General features: G+C 47.2%; 1 protein-coding gene across 2 annotated transcripts in view; it reads right to left on the bottom strand.

The window, feature by feature from the left end:
* Positions 1-3,755: 3,755 nt before the first annotated feature.
* Positions 3,756-19,058, bottom strand: part of LOC147108835 (protein phosphatase 1 regulatory inhibitor subunit 16B-like) — a 155,084-nt gene continuing 139,781 nt past the window's right edge. The window contains exons 9-11 of one of the 2 annotated variants that reach the window (XM_086005727.1): positions 15,193-15,322; positions 10,522-10,693; positions 3,756-4,851 (exon numbers count right to left, since the gene is read on the bottom strand). In XM_086005727.1, the coding sequence (XP_085861853.1) occupies positions 4,366-4,851; positions 10,522-10,693; positions 15,193-15,322 (788 nt within the window). In that variant the 3' untranslated portion in view covers positions 3,756-4,365. Of the gene's footprint in view, positions 4,876-10,521; positions 10,694-15,192; positions 15,323-19,058 lie in introns of both variants that reach the window. The other variant, XM_086005726.1, reaches the window with a different exon arrangement.

A 19,058-nucleotide genomic window follows, 5' to 3' on the forward strand; every position in this document is an offset into this window, starting at 1 on the left:
TGGTAAAGTATTCTCCTATTTTCATTCTGCTTGACCTTGCAAGGCACCTCTGATGCCAAGAAAGCAGCGGATGGTTGGCCCGTTTCCCAGATGTCCCCTATAACTGACCAGGAAACACTATGGACTGCCCAGGTGTGACCCTCCGCTCTGATTGCCCCTGCCCCGGCCCCTTGGATCCATCACCTCCTTCACTCAGCATCCCCCCCCACTCGGCGGGCAACTGACTGATTGCCGAGGGGAGTGGGGAATTGAAATAGGGCTCCAACTGGACATTAGTGCTGTAACAATTAACCGCACCCCCAGAGCCAAATTAAGAATTTTTGGGGGGGCCTGGGACAAAGAACATTCAGGGTTCCTCCGCACCCTTTACACAACCAACGCCCACCCGCCACACCCCACGATCCAGTAAAACCTATCCCGAAGGAGAGGGCTGGGCTGCTGCTTTCCAGTGCTGTGACTCACAGGCGTTGACGGGCGGCTTCTTGGTCCACTTGGATCGAGAGCAGAGAGGCCGAGCTCCTCAGGTTGTAACAGGCGGGCTACCTGTTGGTCCTCAGGTTGTAACAGGCGGGCTACCTGTTGGTCCACAGCTCATCACCCCCTGGCGGGGCCCCCATATTTGGTGGAGGCCCCTGGGCATGGGTCCTTTCGGCCCATGCGTCAATGAACCCCATACACTATAGAACAGCAACCAGCTGGTTAGTGCCCATACTGAGCACTTACTTAGCCATAGCCAGAGCCAGGCAGCTACCCATACTGACAGAATCTGCAGCGCCATAATTGTCTAATGAAGGCACTTCTGTCAGGAGTTAGGGAGTTGCAAGCCAACAATTCCTCATTGACAGTCTGCTTGACAGCATCCACTAGGACAGCAGTTCACCACAGTTTTATGAGTAACCTCAAATTTGAAGAGGTTAAAGCACTGCAATCTATTTTTAAAAAAAAGCTCCCGTTAGATATTATTGTTAAAAACACCTCAAACGCAGTGCTGTTGAAAACAACACTGCAGACTTGCAGTCCACGCAGACGCTGTGTTCACACTGATTATAGCTTCAGTGGTCCCAAGTTATTACCATAATACCTCTCCCCAAAATGACAATCATGGACCTTTAAGTAGGAAAAGCTGCTCCTCCAATGCTTCAGTGAATGTAGCCAGTGAGTTGAAAAGAGAAAAAAAAACATAAAGAGAAAGAAAAGAAAGAAAGGAGCGAGCAAGTTTTACAACCAGTGTAGTCACTGTTGTAATGGAGGAAATATAGTTGCTGAGCCAAGAATGATTCCAGTTTGTGTTAAGTTAGCTGATCTCACTTAAGTGTGGGGATGGCGGTGCTACAATTGATCTCAGTGCCACAGGGATAGGGGTGGGGTGGGGCGGGGGTAGAATCTTTTAGAGTTTCCACTTCTAAGCCAGCGATCCCTGCTGGATAATCCACGTGTGTAACAATGTCGTGCGAGGGCCTGCTGTGATGCCTCCCACGGCCGGATAAGCCTGCAGGCTCGTGCACGCAGTATGGGCATTTGAGTGGGATACTGGAGGCTGTCGAGCCCAGTGGGACGACAGCCACAGGCCTCGGCATCTCCTGCTGTGGATCAGGGACAGTTCGAACGAAGAACCAGCTCACTGTGAAAAAAGAAATCTGTCTGAATAAAGGATAGTTTCACAGACAATTCACAGAGCTGGACCTCGCTTTCCTTCCCTTTCAGCTACACGGTTCATCAACCCGGGTTCCGTTAACCCTTTCAGCACTGCCGGACACTTCTCTTTTCTTTCGTATACTGTGTACCCAAATTCATTGGAGTAACTTCAACTTTTGGCGGGGGCGGGGGGGCCGCAAAAATGAGCGGTTGGGGATCGGCCGCCCGTTCTTCACCCGTCCCAAATTTCCTTTCCATTCAGTGGTGTAATGTAGGAAATGTAGTTGCTGAGCTATGCACACCAGGATGGTTCCAGGTTTGATCCCAGTTTACGTTAAGTTTCTGCCCCCGCCAGGCAAAAGTTAAAACGACCCCGATTCTCCGTTAAACTCACACCCGCCGACACTCACACTCGCCAAATGACAACTTGGACCAGGGTGTTGGAAGGGGCTGGAAACTGTGGATCTGTACACAAGCATGAGCCCGTGACGTCAGGGGAGGGGAGGTAATTGTTGGAGGAGAGCCCTCAAGAATATAGAGGAAGAAACATTCTTGGCTCACTGTGGATTTGGCTGCCACCTTTAAAAGGGGGAACGTCCCCACTCTGGGAGAGGTGGAATCAGTTCCTGGAAGAAAAAAAAATGGACAGAACAAACTTACATTTATATAGCACCTGTCGCATCCTCAGAACCGGCCAAAGTGCTTTACAGCTGATGAATTACTGCAGAGGTGCAGACACTGTTGCTTTGTAGGCTAATGCAGCAGCCGATTTGCACCCTGCAAAGGTCCTACAAACAAGCAATGAGATGACTGACCAGCTAATCTGTTTTGGTGGTACTGGCTGAGGGTTAAATTACTAGCTGAGGGTTAAGCGTTAGCCAGGACACCAGCAGATGTGTTGGCCTAGGTTTTGAGCTTTGAGTGCTGGAGTTATAACCCAGTGAGACGTTGCCCCTTTTGGCAATCCTGAAAGATCACGCAAATATTCAGTTGCGACGACTGCCAATCCGCATGATGCTACAATTCAGTTTCTTGTTCAAGCTTACACAGAATGCCATCCTTCCTCACCCCATGGAGCTGGGGGCAATTTGGCAGGACAGGGCCCCCCCTCCCCCTGCCCCCAAGAGAAATTAGTTTGAAGAAAAGCCTGGCTCTCGCACAGCTCCTGACCGAAGCACAGAAGTGCCCTCAGTTTCTGTAGAGATAAACGTGCACGTGGGGAAAGGGAAGAGCTATTCAGCATAAGAAGAATAGCTTCAGCGAGGCGGGGGCTGAGGCTGGCTACTGCATTAAAGCAAGGCACGTGTCTGTGACCACTGACTTGGAAGTACTCGATATCTCACAGTTACAGATGGGAAAGCGTTGTTCCCATTCCTCTTCCTCTACCCAACACAATCACCCTAACCATCCCCAACTTCCATAATGAACCATTTGTCCCTACGAGTTCCAGGAGAGAGTAATGTAGTCCTTTGAGGACAGGAGTAGCATTGATGCTTTGGGAATCTTAAATAGGACAAGCTTACAATGTTCGTTCACTCCAAAAAAAACACACAGCATTATTAAACCTGTTGCTGCGCGTATGGCTCAGATTCTACTTAAAAATAAACCGTACAAAATTGACAGTTATTTTCACAAACTGGTTAGAGAAGGTGTGAGTGCTGAATGGGCACTCGATTGGCTAACAGTGGATTAACCTTACATTAAATCCTGAAGCATGAAAGAGTAAGAGACATTGGGCTAGAAATTCAGTGCCCTTAGCGCCGATTTTGCGGCGCTAGAGGGCCTAGCGCTGCAATTGGCGCCGGCGCCGAAATTGCCTGGGGCCCTTCCGCCGCGGTAGACCGGTAGCGCTGCGCCGGCACCGATGACGTCATCGGTGTGCGCAGCGTCCTGGTTGCCATGCCGACGGGCCCCAGCGCCGAAATTCAGTTGCGGCCGCCTCGCCCGTGGCAGCCGCAACTAAGACTCTGGCAACAGAGTCTTACATGACTTTGCGCCGGCGCATTAAAGGCCCCGCGGCGGCCGGCCGCTTTCCCGCCAGCCGCCTGGCCGCAGCTCCCTCCCCGGACTTCCCCCCCCCCCCCCCCCGGAACAGAAGCAAGCCCGGCACTTGTCCGAGGTGCCGGGCTCATTTTTAAAAAGATTTTCGCGGGCCGCGGCCGGGTGCAGGCAGCTCCTCCTTAAGGGAAGGAGGAGGCCTGCACTTCCCGAACCTGCCGCACTGCAGCGGGCGCCGGAATAGCGCCGAAATTCAGCGCGTTGCGCCAGTTTTCAGGCGCAAACAGCTCTCAGCAGCGCCGGCAGCCGTTTGGGCGCAGAACTATTGAATTTTGGGCCCGACCAGCGCGACTTAGCTCCGGCACTAACTTCCGGCGCTAAAGCCCTGGCTGCGCCAAAACTCAATTTCTAGGCCACAGTCCCTTTAACCATTACCGAGAAGGATCAAGAACTCTGTACAGTAAAACAGTGAGTAACCCTTACCCTACTGGGTAGTTAGGAACTCCAGACAATTACACAGTCATTCACTTTTACCTTGCAGAATAAAGAACTCCATAAAGTTACACAGTGAATGCAATGGCCAATGACTTAAAATAGTGCTTAAATTAACATCCTCACGTTAGCACTTCAATGTAGCAGCTGCCAACAAAAATGTTATCCTCCTGGCTGCCATCTCCGGCACAACTGCAACTTGTAACAGAATGCTTTGCTCTCCAGTTTCTTGCTCTTTCATCACACAATCCTACAGCAGCCCTGTCCCTTTGTCCCTGGCTCCTCCAATGGCGCCTTAAGTTTCAACAGCGGAGGGTCCCCACTGAACTGAGCGTGGTAGAGCGAGTTCCCATTGGAGCTGACCTCCGACGTCCTTGAGCCCACCGGGGAGCTCTTTGGCTGGAGCTGGTCACTTTCCAAGATGCTCCCCAGGCCGTTGGCCAGAGAAGCTTCCTGCGACATCTGCTTCTTCAGCTTGGCGGCCGCTCGCTGCCGCTTCAGCTCCGACAGCGTCTGGCAGCTCCCGTCTCTGCTTAGCTGCGGCGACGGGGCGGGGTCGCAGTCGTCGAGGAGAACCTGGCCATTCGCTCTTTCCGCAGTGCTGGATGTTCTCAAGGAGTCAGCGTTGGAAGAAGACTGCTGGGAAGCTGGAGTTGAGGCTGGAGGACCGCTCGTTCCACCGGTGTCTGCCGACTTTTCCGTAGCTTTTCCTTGTTCCATCACGCTCTTTTGGGAGATGGATGACAAATTCTGCATTTAAAACAGGCAAGGAAATGACTACTTTTTATTACCTACAAAAACTAGAACTCAAAAAAAAAAAATGATTTCCATACCATTATCACTTGATGGAGACGAGGAGGATATTTTTTATGCGGTGAGTTGTTACAATCTGGAGCGCACTGCCAGAAAGGGTGGTGGAAGCAGATTCAATGGTAATTTTCAAAAGGGAATTAGATATAGGCTTGAAAAGGAAAAATTTGCAGGGCTATGGGGAAAGAGCAGGGGAGTGGGACTAATTGAACAACTCTTTCAAAGAGCCGGCACAGGCACAATGGGCCGAAAGGCCTCCTTCTGTGCTGTATCATCCTATGATATTTTTCCCTCCTCTCAAAGTGCTGACTAATGCTGTCTGTTCTTCATGTGCGAGTCTTTGTGGTTATTATCAATGAGCTATGTAACTATGGAGAGGCATGTGCAGCCTAACCCCCATCCAATAGGTGGCAGTGCAGGAACAAGAACCCAGGATGACTCCACACGAGACACTGAGTTGTTTGGGGGAGCTCATTAGTGGTTTTTTGTTTGTCACCTTACACTCGGGCTGCTCATCGATTTTTGGCTGCACTTCAGTCCCATGCTCCTGATCTTCGGTCACCCGGTGCGGGGAGTGGGGGGGGAGCGGGCAGATCGGGGGGACCTCCTCGTGGGTCTGCTCCTGGTGCCTGGCCAAAGTGGCCATCAACCGGTCCAGGCAGCGGGCGGTCGAGGGGGTCGTTCGTCTCAACTGCCCTGGCTCTCTTCTGCGGCCACGTTCGTGCCTGGGTGGCCCTGGAGATGGAGCACGCGTTGTCCGCCGGCACGCTCGAGGCCTTCCGTGACCGGTGGGCGCCGCGGGGACTGGAGCGCATCATCACCCCGGGAAATAGAATTTTAATTTAAGTTGTTAAGTGTTTCTTCAATGTTTTTTTAAGTTACAGTTTATTTGTTTATGGTCCATACCAAAAGAGTACACCGTAGGTCAGCTGGCTGATTCAGATGCCAGTCAGCAGCCTGGGACTGTGCAGAACAGATCTGTAGTGTCTCCTCAGAGGACACAGTCAGAGGAACACAAGATTTTGACAGTCAGGGTCGTTCACGTGATTAGAGGGGAAACGTCTATTGAAATTAAATAAAGGAAACTACGATGGTCTGAGGCGTGAGTTGGGTAGGATTGATTGGGGAATGTCACTCAAAGGGTTGACGGTGGATAGGCAATGGCAAACATTCAAAGACCGCATGGATGAACTACAGAATTTGTTCATCTCAGTTTGGCATAAAAATAAAACAAAAAAGGTGACTCAACTGTGGCTAACAAGGGAAATTAGGGATAGCATAAGATCCAAGGAGAGGACATATAAATTGGCCAGAAAAAGCAGTAAAACTGAGGATTGGGAGCAGTTTAGGATTCAACAAAGGAGGAACAAAGGGATTAATTAAGAAAGGGAAAATAGAATATGAGAGTAAGCTTGCAGGGAACATAAAAACTGACTTGTAAAAGGTTTTATAGATATGTGAAGAGAAAAAGATTGGTGAAGTCAAGCGTAGGTCCCTTGCAGTCAGAATCAGGGGAATTTATAATGGGGAACAAAGAAATGGTTGACCAATTAAATACATATTTTGGTTCTGTCTTCACAAAGGAGGACACAAGTAACCTTCCAGAGATGTCCGGGAACATAGGGTCTGATGAAAGGGAGGAACTGAAAGAAATCAGTATTTGTAGGGAAATGGTGTTAGGGAAATTGATGGGATTGAAGGCCGATAAATCCCCAGGGCCTGATAATCTACATCCTAGGGTACTTAAGGAAGTGGTCCTAGAAATAGTTGATGCTTTGCTGATCATCTTCCAGCATTCAATGGAATCTGGAACAGTACCCATGGATTGGAGGGTAGCTAATGTTACCCCACTATTCAAAAAAGGTGGTAGAGAGAAAACGGGGAATTACAGACCGGTAAGCCTGACATCGGTAGTGGGGAAAATGCTAGGGTCCATTATAAAAGATGTAGTAGCAGAGCACTTGGAAAACAGTGACAGGATCGGACAAAGTCAACATGGATTTACAAAAGGTAAATCGTACTGGAATTTTTTGAGGATGTAACTGGTAAAATAGATAAGGGAGAACCAGTGGATGTGGTGTATTTGGACTTTCAGAAGGCTTTCGATAAAGTCCCGCATAAGAGATTAGCGTGTAAAGTTAAGGCACATGGGATTGGGGGCAAGGTATTGACTTGGATAGAGAACTGGTTGGCAGACAGAAAGCAAAGAGTTGGAATAAACGGGTCTTTTTCCGAGTGGCAGGCAGTGACTAGTGGGGTACCGCAGGGATCGGTCCTTGGGCCCCAGCTATTCACAATATATATTAATGATCTAGACAAGGGAACTAGATGTAATATATCCAAATTTGTAGACGACACAAAGCTGGGTGGGCGTGTGTGCTGTGAGGAGGATGCCGAGAAACTCCAGGATGATTTGGACAGGTTGGGTGATTGGGCAGAAGCATGGCAGATGCAATATAACGTGGATAAATGCGAGGTTATCCACTTTGGTGGCAAAAACAGGAAGGCAGATTATTATCTGAATGGCAATAGATTGGGAGAAGGGGAACTGCAACGAGACCTGGGTGTCCTTGTGCACCAGTCACTGAAGGTAAGCATGCAGGTGCAGCAGGCGGTTAAGAAGGCAAATGGCATGTTGGCCTTCGTAGCGAGAGGGTTTGAGTACAGGAACAAGGATGTCTTGCTGCAGTTTTACAGGGCCTTGGTGAGACCACATCTTGAGTATTGTGTGCAGTTTTGGTCACCTTATCTGAGGAAGGATGTTCTTGCCATGGAAGGAGTTCAGTGAAGATTCACCAGGCTGATACCTGGGATGGCAGGAATGACGTATGAGGAGATATTGGGTCAATTGGGCTTGTACTCGCTGGAGTTTAGAAGAATGAGAGGGGATCTCATTGAAACTTATAAAATTCTGACAGGACTGGACAGACTAGATGCTGGAAGGATGTTCCCGATGGTCGGGGAATCCAGGACCAGGGGTCACAGTCTAAGGATAAGGGGTAAGCCATTTAGGACAGAGATGAGGAGGAATTTCTTCACCCAGAGAGTGGTGAACCTGTGGAATTCTCTACCACAGAAGGCAGTGGAGGCCAATACATTAAATATATTCAAGAAGGAGTTGGATATATTTCTTAAGGCTAAAGGGATCAAGGGGTATGGGGAGAAAGCAGGGACCGGGTACTGAATTTGGATGATCAGCCATGATTGCATTGAATGGCGGAGCAGGCTCGAGGGGCCGAATGGCCTACTCCTGCTCCTATCTTCTATGTTTCTATGAAAGGTGCGCCCTAGAATTTTTCCATTTTAAAGGACATTTCTATGCCGTACTTCCATATGGTACAGGGAGAAATTGCTCTTGTTATCGTGCTGCAGAAATCTCTTGCAGATCTGACATTTCTTTTCTTCGGAGCCCCTCTGTTGTGGTCACTGGCCAGTTCCATCAGCTTGTGGTTCCACTGATTTATTGAGCATCGCCATCTTTTTCAGGTCTGGTTGGTATTCCAAACGCATCAGAGGTTTTGAGAACCTCCACCCCCATCCCTACTCCATTCAGTAGGGGAACAGTACTTGGTGCAGAGAGACCCAATGAAAAACAAACAAAAGGCCGACTAAAGAGAGGGGAAACGGTGTGGATTTTGTTTTGTATTGGGTGGGAACAGTTCAGGATTCAGGTGGCCCCCTATGAAATTCACACCCAAGTGCAGTGCAATCAGGGTGTTACATGTTCCATTAGAGTTCGTATTGTGGATGTTTTTTCTAAGTGACACGGTTAATGAAATTCAGTATTAACTGAGCTTCTTCACATTGGTTTGTCTTGTGGTTGCTTGCCACCTAGTGGCATGGCTAAGAACCACATCACATAGACCAATACGATAGCAAAATACTGCAGATGCTGGAAATCCGAAATAACAGAAAATGCTGGAAAAACTCAGCAGGCCAGGCAACATCCATGGAGAGAAATTACAGTGACGTTTCGGGTCGAAACCCTTTTTTAAACTGGAAAGGAAATAAAATAGACCGAAGGCAGGGCTGCGATAGAACAAAAGAAGTAAAAGAGACATTAAGAGGTATTCAAAACCAGACAAAATGGTAATAGGACAGTGGAGACAAAAGACGGCAAGACAGCTGTCTCTCATCCTGCCAGTACACTTCACACCTAATCTTGCCATCTTTTGTCTCCACTGTCCTATTACCATCTCGTCTGGTTTTGAATACCTCTTAATGTCTCTTTTACTTCTTTTACTTCTTTTGTTCTATCGCAGCCCTGCCTTCGATCTATTTTATTTCCTTTCCAGTTTGAAAAAGGGTTTCGACCCGAAACGTCGACTCTAATTTCTCTCCACGGATGTTGCCTGGCCTGCTGAGTTTTTCCAGCATTTTCTGTTGTTATTTCGCATAGACCAATACTCACCCACCAATTCAAAGCCTGATGGAGCATATAAACTGAACATAAGGTTGAATTTCAAATGGTGCCACAAGACTTCTGAACTCCCCCTCAAAAAAGTAATGCTGCCCCTCACTGTCAAATCTTTGTTAACCCAGAGTGACGTTTCCCCCCCGCCCCCCTCTTCCTTAGTCCGGGGGCACTGTACTTGCTTGGGCTCAGCTACTCAGCACAGACTGGAGATCAAACCTCGGACATTTCTCCATCTGGAGGTCTCAACACCACACTCGACGCCGAGTTGTTTGGGGGAGCTCATTACTGATTTTTGTTTGTCACCATACACTTTTTTTATCCACACCTTTGTTTTGTGCCCTTCCCCCTTTTTTTCCTCTCCCACATGGCAGCTGTCTCTCATTCTGCCAACGCATTTCACACCTAATCTAGAGCCGTCTTTTGTCTCCACTAGTCCCACCACCATCTCGTCTGGTTTTGAATACCTCTTAATGTCTCTTCACTTCTCTTTTGTTCTTTCATCCCCATTTCCCAGCCCCCAAACTGGCCTTTTAATCGGTTTCATTTCCTGTGTTTTTTCAGTCCTGACGCAGGGTTTCGACCTGAAACGTTGACTCTGTTTCTCTCTCCACGGATGTTGCCTGGCCTGCTGAGTTTTTCCAGCGTTTTCTGTTGTTATTTTGAATTTCCAGCAGCCGCAGTATTTTGCTATCGTACTGTAAGTGGGCTGGCTGATTCAGATGTCAGTCAGCAGCCTGGGACTGTGCACAACAGATCTGAATTTGTTAAATGTATTTATATGAATTTAGTTCTCTTTCACACACATATTTGAGGGTCGATTTGAACTCCCCCTGCCTGGCGGAAACCGAGGGGAGGGGGGGGGGAGGGGAAATTAAAATAGAGCGAGGGATTTATCCACTTCTTTCTATGGCCAACTGTTGCTTTAAGTTGCAGTCGGCAAGGCCTCCCCCTTCAAACTGGTTGGGTCCTCTTTAAATACGCAGATCAGGCTCCGGTGATGTCATCAGGGCCCGATCTGCCATTTTAACCCAAGGCGTGGGTGGGGCAGTGGTAGACCTGCCGGGAATAGCAGCCGCAGCTACCTGAGCGGGCAGACAGGGCCTCAGTTTAACGTCTCATCCTGAAAGACAGCACCTCTGACAGGTGAATATTTTAGTCTAAATCTTTACCGGGGTCACATTCTCCTTGTCTTTGGATGATTCCTTGTCTTCTCCATCGCTGCTTGGGATTTCCTTCTCCATTTCCTTCCGCCCCATCTGCTGCCAGATAATCGCTTCCTGCTCGCATTCCTTCCTGTACAAATTATTTCGGTCCGTCACACTTGCTCTCCGCACTACTGTCCTGAAAGGAAACAGGATACCTGCATCACTGCTAGCGCAAAGCTTCCCTTTGGAATATCCTGGGCCTACACTGATTGTGTGAACTCGAGAATGGACATTGCACTCACTGGGGCTAACCCAGAGATTACCACACACGACACAAGCCTCGTGTTTTTACTTTTTATTTTGCTTCCCTCACTTTAAAAAAAATTATTTATATGAATTTTGTTCTCAAGGTGAATGATCTTCATGCTGGGAACTGAAACATTTTCCATTTCAGGAAGATAGTCACAAATAAATCCAATAGGGAATTTTCAAGATATTAAGGGGAACAGATAGGGTCGATAGAGAGATACTATTTCCGCTGGTTGGGGATTCTAGGACTAGGGCATAGTCTAAAAATTAGAGCCAGACCTTTCAGGTGTGAAATTAGGTAACACTTCTGCACACAAAGGGTGGTAGAAGTTTGGAACTCTCTTCCGCAAATGTCAATTGAAGCTAGATCAATTGTTAATTTTAAATCGGAGACTGATAGCTTTTTGTTAACCAAAGGTATTAAGGGATATGGGCCAAAGGCGGGTATATGGAGTTAAGTCACAGATCAGCCATGATCTCATTGAATGGCGGAACAGGCTCAAGGGGCTGAATGGCCTCCTCCTGTTCCTATGTACCTAGAAACTTCTTTACCCAGAGAGTGGTGAGAATGTGGAACTCGCTATCACATGGAGTGGTTGAGGTGAATAACATAGATGCATTTAAGGGGAAGCTAGATAAGCATGTGAGGGAGAAAGGAATAGAAGGATTTGTTGATAGGGTTAGATCAAGAGAGGTGGGCGGAGGTTCGTGTGGAGCATAAACACCGGCATGGACCTGTTGGGCTGAATGGCCTGTTTCTGTGCTGCAAATACTTTGTAATTCCATGTAATCCAGTGTCATCACCGTCACCAAGCACTCCTGCTCACATGTAGAACAGTTGGATACAGATTAACACTCCCTCTACTCTTCCCAACAATGTGCCTTAGCATCACTCGTAGGACAACAATCCCTTGTGTGACATTTTCCATATCCCAATCCGCCACATCCTCCGGCCTGAGTGAGAAATGTAATTTTTATCTTTCACACGGTTTGGTTCTGGTAGGGCAATCTATAACCTGTGGTGGAAGCAGAATTCATAGCAGCTTTTAAAAAGTGGATAAACATATGAACAGGAAAAAACTTCAGCACACATGGGCAACGGGACTAATTGGATAGCTCTTTCAGAGAGCCGCCACAGGCACGACGCGACATATGGCCTCCTTCTGTGCTGTACATGAATTTGATAGGATCGCCACTTCCCAGCTAAGGGATGAGCTGTTCCCACTCCACGGCCGTTAACCAGCGACTGCGGTACGCACGAGAGGGAAGCGGATCAACCACCTGACCGATCTTCCATCCCGTGTCTGGGAGGGGTGCGGAGAGTAACAGCTGGGTATCTGCTCAGTGCTGAATTAGGGACGGTTTTGGTGCGGTGGGCCTTCAATCAAATTAGAAAGTGGATGGAGCCTGCTTCATCTCATTTCACACAGATACTCTTGATGTAAAAAGACTACTGAGCACTTGGTTTGAGTATAAAACAAGGCTTTAATCAACTGTTTCAAAACCATGAGATTCTAGTTACATCACTAGTTCCTGGTTACAGAAACATCCTGAGCAAGCTGGGCCCACGCCCGAGTATTTATCCTCCTTGGACAGCGCCACCAGCTGGCCGCCCAGTGTTACTTCATGAGTCATGATAAGATTCATGACAACCCTTACAGCCAGCAGACAGACTTTTAATCCCAACTGTCTGGACTAGATTTAGACCCAGGTCCTCGGGGGGGGGGGGGGGGTTAAAGGTCAGTGTCTAACCCAGTCTGCCTCCTTCCCACTTTTTAAAGGAGAACCTGACAGAAGGAATCAGACACATTTGGATTTGGTGCTTACCCTTTTGGTGATGATCAATACCTGTACTTGGAAGATCAAAAAGGCACGCTTTTCCTTTAAAAATTTTATCTGTTTTTTTTTTAAAAACATCTCCTCGAAGGCCCCCACCCCAGCAAAATGTTCTTTTCCACTCCTGGAGGCAGTGACTTATGCTGTGGTACATTTCCATATATGGTGGCAACCTAACAGTGCTGTGCCCAAATGGCCATTCGTTTTGTGAGACAGTGAGTGTTGGGAAGCTGGTTGACCATGAGAAGCATCACAGCCAAGCTAAATCTCGTCCTCACTTGACGTCCACCCGTGCACATTGTCCCAGGACAGGTCATCAGGGATTGACGAGGATCAGGAACACTGGCTGCCTATCTTCCCCTCCCTTTCTGCAGTCTGGGGTCGAGGCTAATTGTCGTGTCCCTCACTGCTCAGCATCCAAACTCACTGAATGTCTCCTCGAGTGATGCGTCAAGAGGACTTCCGCCACCCATGGAACTTGGGGAAAATAAATTAAATTAAAGAAGAAGAAATGCTTGCATTTCCACAACCTCAGGACGTCCCAAAGCGCTTTGCAGCCAATGAAAAAACGAAGCAGCCAATTTACGCGCAGCAAGATCCCACATCCAGCAATGAGTTAATGATCAGATCCTCTGTTTTACTGATGTTGGTCGAGGGGTATATATTGGCCCAGGACACCGGGAAGAACTTCCCTGCTCTTCTTTGAATAATGCCATGGAATCGTTAACACCCGACCGATGGGTCAGAAGGAGCCTCGGTTTAACGTCTCGTCCGACAGTGCAGTGTGCTCCCTCAGCCTCGATTTTTCTGCTCAAGTCTCTGGAGTGGGACTCGAGAACCCACAACCTTCTGATTCTGGGTGCGAGGGTGCTACCCACTGAGCCACGGCTGACAATTAAAAAATAAAATTAATGCGACAGCGAGAGATCATTTAAAAGGAAAAATCGGACGCAGTGTGGCATCACAGAGCGGAAAGGCATCAGCCTGTCCCCACAGCACTGCCAACTTGACAGGAGGGGAGGCCAGTTGCTTGGCTGCAGGAAGGAGGGTGGGACATCATCCTCAGGCTGCTTTTGACATACAATCTGGCAGCTGATTTAACAGAGTGCTGGAGCCCTGTTGTCTCAGTCAAGGATTTTCCAAGGGGACACAATTTGAACAAAAGGGAGACGCATAATTTAAAGAGGGAGCAAAACCATTAAAAATACCATTCACCCTCCCTCAGGTATGACAAAGTAAAACCTGAATATTGCTAAGTTAAATCCTGAACATTACTGTAAAATAGGGTCGATTAAAGGGACCAGAAAACTGATTAAAAACCCACATACAAGTGATCTCCTGGATGAGTTTCGATCGCCTAGATGGGTCGGAGAAGAATTTCCCAGATTTTTTCTCCCAAATTGGCACATTGGGTTTTTTATCTGGTTTTTCGCCTCTCCCGGGAGATCACATGGGTTCGGGTGGGATGGAGAGTGAAAGTAGATTTGAGGTTAGGATCAGATCAGCCATGATCTTATTGAATGGCGGAGCAGGCTCGAGGGGCCGATTGGCCGACTCCTGCTCCTATTTCTTATGTTTCTTGTGTTCTTAAGCAATTTCCTCATGGAACACCACCACCTCCAAGTTTCCCTCCAAGTCACACAACATCCTGACTTGGAAGTATATCGCCGATCCTTCATCGTCAAAATCCTGGAACTCCCTCCCGAACAGCACTGTGGGAGCACCTTCACCACACGGACTGCAGCGGTTCAAGAGACGGCTCACCACCACCTTCTCAAGGGCAATTAGGAATGGGCAATAAATGCTGGCCTTGCCAGTGATGCCCACATCCCGTGAATTAATTAAAAAAAAAAAAAAATTCCTGTTTGGGCTATTATCCCATTCAAAATAAACAGGCCAACAATTGCATTAACATAGCAGAGACATAAACGAACGTGTTAACCAATGTGTTAAAAATTAGCGCACAGAGGGAATTAAAGCCACATGGACTGAAGGACTCGAGGGCAATTAGGGATGGGCAATAAATGCTGGCCTTGCCAGAAATGCCCACATCCCATGAACGAATAAAAAAAGATGCATTGCGTGATAAATGCCTGGAATAATGTGTATGGGAAAGTAGTAGAGTATGGGATTTAAAGGTGGTCAAAACGCAGTTGCTCGGCTGAGAGCTAGAACGACCAGAGTGACGAGCTTAGGTAAGCCTAACTTCTGTATCTTGTCTTTGGCTGTTCTTGTGTTCCCCTAAACCAATGGCTCTCTCAGTGCCATTAGGAGGCGCAAGAGATCATCCACCATTTCTCTCTTCCTTTGGGAGGATCCATCTTGATCAAGACGATTAGGGATTGAAGACTAGTGGTTGTTCACCACTAGCAATCGACGTAACTCAGGGCCATTTTCATAAAATAAATAAGGACAAACTGGGGCCCAGGAAAGGGGAAAATCCAAGAACCCCAAAAAACTGACTTTCTTAGAAGGCAACGTGCAGTTTAATTATCTGACTGAGCCCTGCAGTGAATAAAAGTTTTCATTAAAAGGCGCACATATACTGACCCTCGGCTCCCAGCACTAGAGGTTCTCCGGCTTAGAGATGACTTGTGCTTGCCCTGCGACTTCAGGATGCTTTCATGTTTGTGCTTGAGCTGTCGAAGAAAAACTTTGAACTCCTCATCGTCACAGAGATCTGCAATGGAAAAGTAACGTGAGCCCAGTTCAGACCAGGAAAGCACAGCCCTGGACCATTTAAAGGCTTATCTCAAAAGTTCTCCTTTCTACCTGCGCCATGGCTCAGTGGGCAGCACTCTTGCCTCTGAGTCAGAAGGTTGTGGGTTCGAGTCCCCACTCCAGAGATTTGAGCACAAAAATCTAGGCTGATCCCTCCAGTGCAGTGCTGCACTGTCGGAGGTGCCGTCTTTCGGATGAGACGTTAAACTGAGGCCCCGTCTGCCCTCTCAGGTGGACGTAAAAGATCCTATGGCACTATTTTGAAGAAGAGCACGGGAGTTAGGGTGTCCTAGTTAGGGAGTTAGGGTATCGTGGCTAATATTTATCCCTCAACCAACATCACTGAAACAGATTATCTGGTCATTATCACATTGCTGTTTGTGGGGCCTTGCTGTGCGCAAATTGGCTGCCGCATTTCCTACCTTAGAACAGTGACTGCACTTCAAAAATACTTCAATGGCTGCAAAGTTCTTTTGGATGTTGTGAGGTAGTGAAAGGCGCTATATAAATGCAAGTCTTTTTTTATCTTTCAGATTTTGTCCATTATATTTCTGCATATTTTTGAAGACTTTTGTTTAAACAGTTAAGTGCTGCTTTCATCAAGGGAACTGGCTGGGAGGAGTTACTGAGCTCAATAGTATGAAAGACCCTTTTGCAATATTACTCAATGATACTGAAATCCTGGGAGAGCAACATTCAGTAATTTCCAGCATTCACGTTTTAAACCAAGGTTTTCTTAAAATATACATAAATATCCAGAAAAGTCTGAAAGCCATCAGAAAAGACTTGGGTGTTAATTTTTTTTAAATTGTTTTTCAAAAGGGACATTGAGGACGGTGGCTTCTGTGGCGAGTTTCCTGCAAGCCTGTTGGGGGTCAATTGGGTGCATGGGGACTGCAGAAGCAATGAAATGATCTATGCTGTCTTCGGAATGAAGCAAGTCAAGAGTCAGCCGTGACTCAGTTGGTAGCACTCTCGCCTCTGAGTCAAAAGATTATGGGTTCAAGTTCCACGCCAGAGACTTGAGCATAAAAATCTAGGCTGGCACTCTAGTGCAGTGCCAAGGGATGTGTCATTTATCGGATGAGACGTTAAACCGAGGCCCCGTCCGCCCTCTCAGGTGGATTTAAAAGATCCCCCGGCACTATTTCGAAAAAGAGCAATGGGACTTATCCCCGGTGACCTGGGGCCAATATTTATCCCTCAACCAACATCACTAAAACAGATTACAGGAAACTCTCTTTTAACCGACACCTAAACATCCGGAAATCTCTCTTAACCGGCAAAATTCAGGAGTAGGTTCAGGTAAGTTTTACTATATATTAGTGGCCATGGAACAGGGACTCCTGGATCTGTGGCCGTGTAACCGGGACTCCTGCACAAGTGCCGTGTAACCGGGGCTCCTGCACCTGTGGCCGTGTAACCGGGACTCCTGCACAAGTGCCGTGTAACCGGGGCTCCTGCACCTGTGGCCGTGTACGGGGCTCTCGTACGTTGGTAAGTATACCTCTCTGTAATCCGGAATTTTTGATCAACCGGCACCACGCCGGTCCCGTCGGTGCCGGATAAAAAAGAGTTTCCTGTATCTGGTCATTTATCTCAATGCTGTTTGTGGGACCTTGCCGTGCGCAAATTGGCTGTAAAGCGCTTTGGGACGTCCTGAGATCATGAAAGGTGCTATATAAATGCAAGTTCTTTCTTTCAGTGATTTATACATGGAAGCATTGTTGATTGCGCAAAACCGGGCTGTTGGGACTTCATGGCATTGCAATAATGTAACAGCACTTGATTGACGTACAAGGTTCAAAAAACAGAAGCATTCCGCACCCCCACCCGCCCGTTTAATTGCTGTATCTCTGTTGATGTTAGTTCAACCATTGTACAGAGCAAACTCCTCCAAGGCTACTCCTCTGGTAATATTCACAGAAAGACAGGTTGCTGAAGCCACGACAGTATAAAGAGGTGGCTCCATTCAATCTGCCCATTGATATTTAATTTGAGAACAGATTGCAGTTCTAAGATACGAAATAATAGGAAAGAAATTCCTGTAAACTGTGGGTGTCGGGACTTTTCAATCAATGAGCCATCTGTGCAGGGTTTGCCTGCCTGGTTTTGAACTGGACAATCCAGTTTTTCAGTGGCCTGTCTTGAAATCTTTAACATGTTGTCCAGACACAAGAAGCCAGTTTTTTCTTAAAAAAGAGAAAAGAAAAACCTTTTTCTCCCCCTTGTTAGTCGTGCAAATCGCTCAATAACAAAACCAGCTGCATTCAAAATCATGTCCCTATTCTAATTCAAAACAAATGTCGCGAAGAATTTTCTCATTCTTTCCGAGGCTACAGGCTAGAGGGAGGAGCCTAGCCATATTCAAAAAAGAGCATAGTGTGGTTTGCATAGTTATAAACATTCACGCCCTCCACCACTGGTGCACTGTGGCTGCCGTGTGTACCGTCTACAAGATGCACTGTAGCAACTCGCCAAGGCTTCTTCAACAGCACCTCTCAAACCCCCGACCTCTACCACCTAGAAGGGCAAGGGCAGCAGGCGCATGGGAACACCACCACCTCCAAGTTCCCCTCCAAGTCACACACTTAACCTGACTTGGAAATTTATTGCTGTTTCTTCATCGTCGCTGGGTCAAACTCCCTCCCTAACAGCACTGTGGGAGTACCTTCGCCACACGGACTGCAGCGGTTCAAGAAGGCGGCTCACCACCACCATCTTCTCAAGGGCAACAAGGGATGGGCAATAAATGCTGGCCTTGCCAGCGATGCCCACATCCCATAAACGAATTTAAAAAAAAGAAAAATGTGTATGACCAGCAGTTAATTTAAAATTAGCTGATGGTTATTCAACTCCATAACTGCTGGGGGATTATTTTTGAGTGTGGACTGTTCAAATCATTGAGTTCGTTTGGAGCTTTCAAAGAGACATATCAGGCCAGCTGGCTCCCACAGATGTAAGATTATAAATAGGAAGGAATAACTACGTACATAAAGGTTAACTAAAAAATAATAGTTTAGCATAGAAATTGCAAACATTCATTGTTTTCAACAACAACAACTTACATTTATATAGCGCATTTAACGTCATAAAAGTCCCAAGGCGCTTAACAAGAGCGATATCAATATAAAACATGTCTGACACTGAGCCAAAAAAACTAGATATCAGGACAAATGACCAAAAGCTTGATCAAAGAGGTAGGTTTTAAGGAGCATTTTAAAAGAGGAGAGAGAGGTAGAGAGGTTTAGGGCGGGAATTCCAGAGCTTAGGGCCCAGGCAGCTGAAAGCACGACCATCAATGGTGGAGCGATTAAAATCGGGGATGCGCAAGAGGCCAGAATTGGAAGAGCGCAGAGATCTCGAAGGCTTGTAGGGCTGGAGGAGGTTACAGAGATAGTAAACTTTAATATATCTACTGTAAATAAATATGTATTATTTATTCATTTGCTCATCTTTTGTTCAACAAATTCACTCAATTAAGTCTGAAATTAGGCCCTATGTTTTGATGTTCTGCACCATTTGTAGGCTTCAGAAAGATCCTGTGGAGGCACAGGATAGATTAAATAGCTGAAGAAAATTTTAAAGCAAGGTTTTCTGTTTGTTATCCTGGGCACATTACCAGAACTTATCTAAAAAGCAGGGCCAATAAAGATAATCGCAAGGGTGTGAGAAGCACTATGATCTAAAATACA

Source organism: Somniosus microcephalus, chromosome 13 (assembly GCF_052327205.1).
Source record: "Somniosus microcephalus isolate GS21.2 chromosome 13, FLI_Smic_1.0, whole genome shotgun sequence".
Classification (NCBI taxonomy): Eukaryota; Metazoa; Chordata; class Chondrichthyes; order Squaliformes; family Somniosidae; genus Somniosus; species Somniosus microcephalus.